This window comes from Mustela erminea, chromosome 6 (genome assembly GCF_009829155.1).
Source record: "Mustela erminea isolate mMusErm1 chromosome 6, mMusErm1.Pri, whole genome shotgun sequence".
Taxonomy (NCBI): Eukaryota; Metazoa; Chordata; class Mammalia; order Carnivora; family Mustelidae; genus Mustela; species Mustela erminea.
The window spans coordinates 46,509,340-46,521,496 of record NC_045619.1 but is presented as its reverse complement, the minus strand read 5'-3'; the positions used below and the strand labels follow the sequence as shown (position 1 = coordinate 46,521,496).

At 39.6% G+C, this 12,157-nt stretch overlaps 1 protein-coding gene across 3 annotated transcripts in view; it reads right to left on the bottom strand.

Annotated features, from left to right (window-relative positions):
- Positions 1-12,157, bottom strand: part of PTPRR (protein tyrosine phosphatase receptor type R) — a 238,349-nt gene that overhangs the window by 107,709 nt on the left and 118,483 nt on the right. For 2 of the 3 annotated variants that reach the window (XM_032347034.1, XM_032347036.1), the window contains one exon: positions 3,007-3,120. In XM_032347034.1, coding sequence (XP_032202925.1) covers positions 3,007-3,120 — 114 coding nt within the window. Of the gene's footprint in view, positions 1-3,006; positions 3,121-3,203; positions 3,208-12,157 lie in introns of those variants that run through there. The other variant, XM_032347037.1, reaches the window with a different exon arrangement.

Below are 12,157 nucleotides of genomic sequence, written 5' to 3'. Positions count from 1 at the left end.
TGGGTGGCTCAGTGGGTTAAAGCATCTGCTTTCGGCTCAGGTCATGATCCTAGGGTCGTGGGATCGAGTCCCACATCAGGCTCTCTGCTCAGCTCCCTTTTACTCTCCTTCTCCACTCTTCCTCTCCCTCTCTCTAATAAATAAAATCTTAAAATAAAAAAAAAACTATCCTTGGTAGAAATGCATACACTGTGCAGTAATATCCTGCTACTTTCTTCTTAGTATTACCTCATTACCTGAAAAGGAAACAGGATTTCATACCATAAATGGCTGATATGTCACATACACACACAAAACCAAACACTAAACAAAAATGATATTGTCACTGACAGATTCTGCTTTACAATTTAGACAGTGCCTTTCTAGAGGAAATTGTTGCTGGTCTTTTCTTTTTGATATGTAGAGTTCTCTTGTGCTAGAAAATGTTCTTTCAATGCAACTTATCAGTTCAGCCGGGTATAAAAACGCAGTGTCGTGCTCACTTTGGCAGCACTTACACTAAAATGCAATTTCAGGGGGTGCCTAGGTGGCTCAGTAGATTAAAGCCTCTGCTTTCAGCTCAGGTCATGATCTCAGGATCGAGGCCCAGACTGGGCTCTCTGCTCTGCAGGGAGCCTGCTTCCTCCTCTCTCTCTCTGCCTCCCTCTCTGCCTACTTGTGATCTCTGTCTGTCAAATAAATAAATAAATAAATAAATAAATAAATAAATAAAATTTTAAAATAATAAAAAATAAAATGCAATATCAGTATACTAGCAATCCAGAAAAAACATTTCCGGGGACTCCTTGGTAGCTCAGTTGGTCAAGCATCTGCCTTCGGCTCAGGTCTTGATCTTGGGGTCCTGGAAATGAGTCCCACATCAGGTTCCCTGCTCAGGGGTAAGTTAGTTTCTCCCTCTGCCTGCTGCTCCCTCTGCTTGAGCTCGCTCTCTCTCTTTCTCTGACAAATAAATAAATAAAATCTTTAAAAAAAATTAAGTTAAAAACAATTTTTGTGTTTGCAGGGGACATCAGACAATGACTAAACATAGCCTAATGTTCGTGTAAAACATGTTTATAATAATTTAGTTTCTGACCTAGTAACAGCAACGGTAGGAACAGATCACTTGTTTTGTGCCTGACACATTCCTGAGCATGGTAAATCTGTTATCTCATTTAATGCTCAAAACACCTCCGGGGTGTAGGTATTACGGTTATCTCCAATTTGTAATAGAAGAAACTGAAGTGGCTTGCCTAAGGTCACAGAACTGGGATAAGGTCAAGCCGGAAATGGAGTACAGTTCTGTCTGTGCCTCCGAAGCAGTGCTCTGAATTACTGAGCTCCACTGCCCTTGGCTTCATCGTAGCTCCCGGCATTATAATAATTGCTCTTGGAAACAGATACATATAAATGCCACTAGCATTCTCTGAGGATGAGCATGTACTTCCTTGGGTGTGGCCAATCTCTTATTTCTGCAAAGAGCCATTATGCTCCTTAAATCTATACACCTCAAAGTATACTTAAGATATCTAACACACACACACACACACACACACACACACACACACACACACACAGAGTTTAGGTCTGGCTCTCAGACATCTCTAATACCTCTGTCTTCTCACTTGAGCCAGCTATGCCCTGGATAGAAATAACCAATTTAGCTCTTTTAGGATATTGGGCAATATTGCATTTCCTCTTCAATCGTACTGCATTAAAAACTTTGATGGATTATTATTTTTTTTCAGCTTATTTAGTCCCAAGGAAAGCTGGCTTACAGAAGAGAAGTTATTACGGGACCTGAAACAACTCACTCTCCACACACAGAAAAAGCAAAGAGAGACAAAAGCTCTAAACCAAAATAAAAAGGAAATTCTTCTTTGTAGCTGAAAGTGCAGATACTGATGGAAGAAAAAGACGAGCTCAGGCAGGAGCGTCAGAACTGACAGCAAGGAGAAGATACAGTAAGAGATAAGTAAGATGGTCCCGGAGTCCCTTCTCAGAGGAACCTTGGGTAATCAGCTGTTTACAAAAAGAAAATCCTATCATTTGGATTTGACAGTCTTTGCCCTTTGCTCACACCCTCCTTCACGTGCCGATGGGAGCAGGCAGCTGGGCAACATCAACGGTCCCAAACATGGAGGGAAGGGGAAAGAAGTGATGTGAAGTGTTGACAGGTAGGTCTGAAGTGGGCTTTCTACAGAAGAGTCTTCCGCTTCACCTCATCCCCACCCCAGATACTCAACCTAAGTGTTCTCGTGATTTTTCAGCATTATTCTTTTTTATCCTAGGGTTTTTTTTTTTTTTTTTTAGTTTTTTTAATTTTATTCATAAGGCAGAGGCCAAGGGAGAAGCAGGCTCCCCGCTGAGCGGAGACCTCCCCCCTCCCAATGTAGGAATCAACCCAGAACCCTGGGATCATTGACCTGAGCCAAAGGCAGGCGCTTAACTGACTGAGCCACCCAGGAGCCCCGGCATTATTTATTCTTGCATTCCATTTGGGCTGCTGTCCTTAAGATTTGGTTCTTCTTTACTCTTTATTTGCCAATATATTTGTCATCTTGACACACTTGAAGGGTTTTAATAGTTACAGTCTGGAGACAGTGTCTTCACGGACGTAGAAGCTTTCACTCTTAGGGAGAATATTTTGGGAGTACCATTGGGTTGGTGAGACAAGTATTTTCAGCTCCTCTAGTCACACCTATCAGGGTAGAGCTAGCCTTGAACTGTGAGAGGGTTGACAAACTTTTTCTGGGAAGGGCCAGCCAGCAAATAGTATAGCTTTCAATTTAGTCAAAAATCTGTTGCAACTACTCAACTCTACCATTGCAGCCAGAAAGCAGCCATAGACAATCTGGGAAAAAAATGGGTGGGGCTTGTTCCAATGAAACTTTCCTTGCATAAACAGGTGGCATGCCAAATTTGGCTCATGGGCCATAGAAAAATAGCATGGGCATTCTTTATTATGGAAGCCTACAATAAAAATCAAAGTTTGTACTCTGGGAATGCAAAATGTTGGCATCTTACAACGAGGCGGTTGATGTGCACTTGCTGGGGTAAGATTCCTAGAGCTGCGGCCACTCCCTGGCGGAATATCCGAAGCAAGGTTATGTTCAGCCTGCTTACGTCCATTTGCAGTGTCTGAAAAATAAAGAAAAGAAAAAAGAAATCAAAATGACAGTCATCTGTCGTTCAAGGCATTCAGTTCCTGACCGATGACTGACCACAACAATTTCTGTGACTGATAAATTCACACTCATGGTGTTTTATGGCATTTTTAGGGGAGATAAAGTTATAGGGACATGTTACCTGAAATTTTAAATGACGTTAGTGAAAAAGATGGTGCAATTTGTCTAGTCATAATAAATAATGCAAAGGCATAATCAGTTCCCAAGGAATTTCACTGAAATGCGTGTTGGTCTTTAGTTTCAGTCCAGATGACAGAATGGAATATACGGCCAACTACATTTCAGTAATCCAAGCCTTAGGACATCTTTAATTTGTGTTCACACACAGTCACATGCTGTGTAAGTTCTGTAATGCCAGACTTGGCGGTTTCCCTATACAGTCATCTGTTGCCAGTACAAGGCAAAAGAAGAAGGTCTAAAAATGCATTTTCAAACTCTGGTAAAGAAGCCCATGGTACTGATAATTTGGTCTAAGGTAAACAGTTGTTATTCAATTGTTGGGGTGCACACTCTTGATTTTCAGGTTATTTTGGAAAAAAGAACTAAATCCTTAAAAATTCCCCAAACATAAGTCAAGTTACAAAATTAACAACACAACCTTTATTTAAGCCATGGGTGCTGATACTATATTTAAAGCATGAAGTTGTTAACTATGTATTTTCAAAAAGGTATCATAATCATTTTGCCCACGACAGGGAAACCAAATCTTTATGCATTTCTTGTATCTCATTATGCTTACTTTGCTAACTTGACCATAGTTGGTTATCAATGACTGTTGGATGGTTGCAATAGCATCTATTCTATGAAGTAAAGCACACTTCTAAGTGACACTTCTCTGATAAAGAGATTGACTTACAAGCATAATCGACTGTGATACTAAAACCCTAAGAGGACTCTTTCACAGTTTGTTGTAAAAGAAAAATGGAACTGTTTTTGAGAATGTATTTTTTTTTTCAAGGAAACAATACAGCTGCTATACATAGAGTTAGCACAAAAGAAGTGATTGGAAACTGGACCAAATGCTCAATGCTACAGGAATCAGAGAGTTGGGAAGTCAAGGAGGTGAATGGTTCCCCGTCAAAATGGCAGACGCGGCTCCACACTGCTTTTATACTTTAGGATCTTTTAATGCTTGCTTTGGGTCAGGGGCCATAGAGGTTGGCCATGTTAGGAAGCTAGAACTGGACTGCTTGCAAACAGTTGAGATCCAGAAAATGGTACAACCATTTAAAACTTTGAGCCAACAGCCTAAGGATCAGGTACAACTTGCTTCTGGAGAGGGAGAAAGGAGAATTATGTTGGGGGTATGTTGATGCAAGAAATGCATCAACACCATCAGTGATACTTTTTTTATTAACCGAAACCATCAAATAGGACATAATTGTCTGCTATATTATTTTCTGTACTTATCTATAGACTAAAGTTCTTCCCAATATAAAAAACATAACTTAATACCGAAAGTAAGACTTGAGATCAACCCTGAAGGTTGAGTTGGATTTAGAAATGTGGTAATGAGGAAAGTACTGAACTTTCAAGCATGCTTTATGTTCTATGGAAAGATGCTTAATGGAAAATCCAAGAGATAAGAAAAACTCAGTCCACCTGGTGGTTCTGAGAAACAGGGGTTTCCTTTTGTCCAACAGCTTCCTTTTGGTTCTGCAAGGCAGCGGAAACCGTCTACAGATAATGGGATACACTTCTCCCCTTTTGCAAGACCAAAGATGGGTTCCTCGGTTCTTGCAAATGCTGATTAGGAACCACTGACTCCTGGCTCACCCGTGTTTGTCAGGCATTGTGAGCAGGCAGCCACTGCTCCTGATCCCCACGGGCGAGATTTGGAGCTCCAACAGTCAACGCTAGGAACTGAGAGTCAAGGGGGTTGTATACACACTTGAGAACTCAATTCCCAGGGCCATGATTAGCTCAAAGCTTGTAACTGTGGAAACAGTATTAAAGTCTAAGTTCCTCAGATTAATTTGGCAAATGGAAGTGAAATGGGAAATCAAGATTAAAAATCACTCAAAATTGCAACTTTCTAAGAAGGCAAAAGCTGTGCATTTGAAAAAGAAATGTAGACTACCTAGCTAAAGTGAAGAAGGGACTTGAAATAATTAGCTTAAAAATTGCAATCATCGGCTCATTGCATCAAAACATTGGAATAATTTGCCTTAGTTCTCTGCTTGCCTGAGAAAAGTTGGTATGTATTTCTGACGATTCCCCATAAAATGGTGATGATAAAATGATGATAAAATCAAGTACGAACAAGTAAATATATATGTGAGGGTCTAACATGGGCCAGACATTCAAATGAGTGCAACTGAGGAAAAGCAAAGGATCTTAAACAAAATAAAAATTTTATTTCAGAGAAAATCAAAGTATATGAATTCCTGTAAATAGAGGATATATGTTCTCTCCTTCCTTCTGGGTAGATGATAGAGATGCACAGCTTCTTTTCATTCTATTATGTGAAATCACAACAACTACGATAGAATACAAATCTCCATGGCATAACAGCAGTGTCGCAACTTCAAAGTTACCATATAGTAATGCAAAATACATTTTAGTCTGAGTTCTAAACCCATTTAGTCATTTGTATTATTTAACACACCAATGATTGAAGCTTTTAATTTCAAGAGACTCAAATGCTCTTTCCAAATGTAAATCCTAAACCATTTCACAGGAGTAAATAATGCAAATAAAGTTATTATCCAAAAAACAATTGTGTTTTTGATTATTACAAATACATACACAGAAAAAAGTGGAACATATTAAAAAATTCAAAGATTTCAAACTCCATCTGTATTTAAATTTATTGGGCTCTCGCTTGTTAAGAGATTCCTGAGTCAGTTATTTTTACCTGAAGTCTAGGTTCTCCCCTCCACCCCACCTGCACCCCCTGGCAACGCTACAACCCACAAAAAGAAATACTGCTTTGTAATAAGACCTTCTTTCTTTTGTCACCAGATTGTCCACTAAAGTCAATGATGCCTATGAACGATAGATATAAATCAGTCCGGTAGAATTGATTAAATCTAGCCACGATTATTATGTTTAAATTATACGTATGTGATTGGCTTTTAGCAATTTATTTTTAAAGAACAGTTGGATTATCTTTGCCTGGGAGGGCGGCAGGTTTCCAAATGTTGTACTTATCTTGATATAATGCAGCCTGGTCTGCCATCTGATCAACCCCAGTAAGTCAGGACCACGCCCAGGAGCCCCATTTGGATGGGGAAGGTCAAATGGTCATCTGTCTTACTGGAGAGATGCCTTAAGAGGAATCCACCCTATCTCTAACTTTTTGTGCTCATTGCTCCCCGGGGTCTCTGTCTTCACATTATTAGCAAGGAGCCTCCTCATTTTGTCTAGAGGTTAGATTGTCAAGTGACAATGGCTTGAGGCTAGCCTGTCCTGTAGCTAACCCGATGTTTCTGTCTGAAATCTCACAGGAGTCTCTACCTTTTTTTTTTTTTTTAAAGTTAAAAAACTTCATCAGGACATTTCCTTGGGTTGATAGTTCCTGCAGCGCTGTGCCCTGAAGTCTACGGATTCCAAATTCTCTGCTTTCTCCTATTCTACACTGGAATGCTTTCTCTTCTACTTATTTTTTGGCTCATCTTCAAGGGCAACAACTGTGCAGTTATCTAGTCTTTGTCTTTGTCTCTAACCTCTTTATTTTGTGTACTTATTTTCTCTAACCACGGACGCGTCTTTATTCAATTGAAACTTTCTCGGGCCTATGTCTTCAGCAGAACCTGTTCTACTTCTTTTGTTTCTAATGTGGTTTTGATATCTGTAATGTGCGTTTTATTGTTGTCTTCTTGTACCTTCTGAGTTCTGCCAGCCCACTCTTTGTGACAAGATACGTTCTCTCTTCACTGCTTCAGACAAGAAGTGACACAAAACTTCTCTCAGTTTTTTGTATCCATTTTTAAATCGATTTTTCCCAAAGAGTTCAGCTTCTCTTTCCCTCTTAAAATACTTCCAACTTTCTGGGGCGCCTGGATGGCTCAGTGGGTTAAAGTCTCTGCCTTCTGCTCCGGTCATGATCCCGGGGTCCTGGGATCGAGCCCCACATCGGACTCCCTGCTGAGCAGAGAGCCTGCTTCCCCCTCTCTCTCTCTGCCTGCCTCTCTGCCTACTTGTGATCTCTGTCTGTTGAATAAATAAATAAAATCCTAAAAAAAAAATACTCCCAACTTTCTATCACACTAGAGTTAAATTCAATTAGGGCCTCTAAGGCCCTACTTTATCTGGTTCCTGTTTGTTCTGAGCCTCATCTCATATCCCTCCCTCAAGCCACCCTATCCTTTCTCCAGTTCCTCAAACAAGCTGCTCTCATTTTTACCTCATGGCCTGCCCCCTGGAGAGCTGTTTGATATCACTGTACGCGGGTTCCTTCTCCTTGTGCCGCTTCCAGTTAAAATGCCACCCCTCAGGGAGGCCTTCCCCACCCAGGCACTCCCTATCACATCACTGTGACTTATTTCCCACTTACCACTATCTGATAGTCTCTTGTTTCTTTTATTCCTTCCCTTGCTAAAACAGGAGCTCCCCTGGTGTGGGACCTGGTTCTCTGCTATATCCCCAGAACCTAGAAGGGTGCCTGGCACATGGTTGGTATTGAAAATATCTTTTGTGGAATGAAGGAATTCGTGAATCATCATCAGCAACGCTGTGCTGTTACTGAAGGAATCTGAGTTCCATGGTAGGCATAGAAAGGGTTACAAAACCAGGACATTACTCTTGAGAAGATTACATTTGGTTAAACAGTTCACCTGAAATGCCTACTCATTCACAACCACACAGATTCAATTTAACACGATGTATATTTCATTCGTAATTAATATGTCTCTGATAGTTTGACCACTCCACCATGCAGGAGGGAAAAAAATGAGTTTTTTTTTTTTAAGATTATTTATTTATTTATGGAAGCAAGAGAGAGAGAGAGAGAGAGAGAGGGCTGGGGAGGAGCAGAGGGAGAGGGACAAGCAGACTCCCTGCTGAGCACCCAGCCCAGTGCAGGGCTTGATCTCAGGTTCCCGAGATCACGACCCGAGTCGCAACCAAGAGTCAGATGCTTAACCAACTGAGCCACCCAGGCACCCCTCATCTTATCAACTTTCTGAAGCTTACTTCTAATAGGCAAAATCAATATAATTTTTCAGAATTGTGTGCTATATTGGTTGTAAATGGAATTCAAACTTAATCAGTGTTAGTGTCTATTTCTTGTGGCTAATTTGAGAGTTTAAAGTTTATCTTTCTAATGATAAAAATTAAATATACTCATGATAGAAGGTTTAGAAAATACAAAGAATTAGAAAGAGAAGTGAATATTCTCCATAGCGGTTTATCCCATTACCCTGAAATAAAAATTGTGGTGTTTTTAGTGTTAGCTTTTTTCTGATACATAAGCAATATAATATAATATAATATAATATAATATAATATAATAAATGTACATATTAGATATACCCATATGTATCATCCAAATTTTTATCCATTTTAATCTGATGCTATAACTGTCACATTTCTATGGCTTTCTTTTCCCCCTGATGTTACGAGGAAACACTTATTCCCCAACCCTGATGCTTTATTCTTTGTGGTGGCAGTCCAAATACAGTTTATCCCTGAATTCCTCCCCTCCACAGTTTCCCCAGGGGAGGGAAAGTGGCTTGTGTAATTGGTGTATTTGGAATGAGACACTGGGGCATGTGGGCTCTGCGCTTTCCTTCTGGGGTCTGCTTGTCTGTAAAGAGCATAACATCTGGTCTTCTCTTTGCAACTGGTAAAGCAAGTTATAAAGGCTCTGTCCGTTTCGAGAAGGCCACACTTGGTTGGTATTCCTGTGGCTAGTGGGTAAATTTGCCTAAGAGGGAGAGGCAGTTATGGAAGTATATTGTTATCATGCTCCTAAGTCTTATCTCCAGCAGTCAAGTCAACAGTAAAGTTACATTTTTATCTCTACATGCTGCTTCCTCTGTCTTTCTCAGGAAGGGAGAAGGATGCTATTTTTGGGGTCCTTAACACCAACACATGACACTACAAAGTCAAATATTACATGCTCCCCCACCGGCCCCTGACCCCTGAAAAAGGCAAAAGGCTCTAAAACTTTTCTTGTTGGTTAACTTGATTTCAGTAAGGCTATCCACAGAGAAGGGTCAGAGGAACATCAAGAATATGGTGTTAACGGAAGTCAGGAGTAGAGTTCCAAAAGTGGTTTGTCAACATTGCCAGATGTTGCGGGAGATTAAGAAAAATGTGGACCAATAAAAGGCTATGGGATTTGTTGATGAGGAGTATTTGGTGGGCGTTAAGTAGTGGTTCTCAAAATGTGGTCCACAGTGAATTAGGCTAAATGAATCTTTGTTGGAACTCATTTAAAAGTACATGTCTGAGGGGTACCTGGGTGGCTAAGTGGGTTAAGCCTCTGCCTTCGGCTCAGGTCATGATCCTAGGGTCCTGGGATCCAGCCCCACATCGGGCTTTCTGCTCAGCGGGGAGCCTGCTTCCCCTTCTCACTCTGCCTGCCTCTGCCTACTTGTCGTCTCTCTCTGTCAAATAAATAAATAAATAAATAATCTTAAAAAAAAAAAAAAAAGTACATGGCTAGGTTGCCTGGATGGTTCAGTCAGTCTAACGTCTGCCTTTGGGTCAGGTTATGATTCTGGGGTCCTAGGAATGAGCCCCTCATTGGGCTCTTTGTTTAGCAGAGAGTCTGTGTCTCCCTCTGCCCCTCCACCTGCATATGTACTCTCTCTCAAATAAGTAAAATCTGTGTAGAAATATGGGTGCACGACGTACAATTCCACAGACTTTCATTTATTCTGAAGGATCATTTAACTTGAGTTTTAAGGGTTAGTAAACATTGATACTCATAAAGTAAAATCAGCATGTTCTCAGTGTATACTGAGTATTTAGGGGGTTAAGAAGTGAGTATATTCTGAAAAAGGCAGAAGACTAGGACCAGTTTTTGTTGAGAACAAAAGGAGAAAGACAGAATGGTTCATAGACTAAGCCTTTTTTTCCCCTCCAGATGGCAAGAACTTTGACCTTTGTACTACCACAGCAGGTCAGATGACTTAATCTTGCTTCCTAAGACCCTACACTGGGATGAGCTACCCCTTTCACACATGAAATGACAATACTAGAGTTTTGATCAGACGAATGTTTTGAGACATTCTGAAAACCACAGCAACACCAGCTTTCTGAATTTCTGGCATCCTTGCTCTGCTGAAGCTCTGGGCGGCCCCAGCAACTGATGAGCCCATCAAGGGAACGATTCATGAAGGAGCTAAATGTGTACTGGTAGGGAGTGAGAAAAAGTACAGTAATTGCATGTTTAGAAACATAAGACCTTGCGGAAAAGGGAAATATGTAAGAGCTTCTTGAATTATGAGCTCACACATTTAAAAGTTCTGGCCTGCTCTGTTTGCTAATTACTAGGAAGACTGAACATGACTTAAAATAATTGTGCTTGTGTGTTTGGAAGTTGCAGGTAGATGAGTAAATACCAAATAAGAAAACTCTGCAACACCAAAATATAATAGTTAAGAGTATGGGTCAAAGACTAAGACAAACTTGGATTTAATCCTGGGTCTTGGTCAAATGATTAGGTCTCTCTGAGCCTCAGTTTCTTTATCTGCTAAATGGGATGCTACCTGCGTCCCTTCATGGGGCTTCTGAGGATCTCATTAGTTATCAGACAAAAAACAGCTAAAACTAACAGATAAAAGGTACTCCATAAATTTGGCTTAAAGATATGGATTTGCTATATATCAGCAGGAAGCCCCATTAATTAAATGAACTGCTTCTCTGGATACTCAGGACAAGGGGAAATTGAGTAGCCACCTTGTTGATCAAATGAAGGTTCTTTATTTATTTCCTGAAACAGTAATACTATCAACACACTTAGAAGTGGCATGATTGGATTTCCAGTGTTTACTTCCACTGATTGTTTCAGCTATCATGGAGCTTTAGCCAAAGTCAATCAGGAAATCTGCTCAGAAGAAAAAGCAATGGTCAAAACAATTTGGCTTTTCTAAAGCGGTATAGCTTTTGGAGAGAATATACATATTCGAGGTTTAATGTTAAAATGGCACATTTGGGGACAGATTCCTTGATTTTAGAATGTCTGCTTCCATGTTCTGCCTACCTCACCCTTGCAAACCATGGCTACGTGAGCAGTCAACCCAAATCCCAAATCATACAGAAGACTCTTAAGAGATGTTGAATTAAATTAAATTATATTTTTATGGATATAGAATTTATATTCATCATCCTTTTCTTTTTTCTGTCTATTATAAATTAAATATTAATATTGAAACAGTCAAATTAAGTGATTTAGATTAGAAGTCTTTATCCTACTAATTTAAAAGCTTTTTATAACCTAGTTTTTTCTTCATTTCATTAATCTGTCTCCTCTATTTTAATATTACCTCTTAATTAGTGTTCCCTTTCATATTCCCTAATAACATTCTTGTTGGAAAAAAAAAAAGTAACTCTCTTTTGCCTTAGAAGACTCCTAAAATTTAAGAGTTCAGAAATTTTATACACTGCTTTGAAGACTTTAAATTCTATATAATTTGGAGTAACCCCCCCATCCTTATAATAAGCTATTTTTTAAAATCATGAGCTGGTAAAAGTCTTCACTTTTTCACGTACAAATTCACTGGAGGAGATAAGGCTTCCATATATTATACACGAACACTATACTTTTATGATATTATCATTCCTATACCTTGTGAAATTGTGTCTATTTGTACTTATAAAAATATTTTTTATAAAAGTTACAAACATCTATGGATGAAATAGAAGAAAACAGAGGTTTAATACAAAGTTCCTTAGAGACCGGGGAAAATCACGATTTAACCACAGATATTATCCTGGGTACAGTAAACAAACATAATAGCAAGTTACTTGCTTTTAACAGAATTTTCAAGTCTCATTGTTACATGTCCAAGTCAACAGAAATTTCCACATTCATCTCC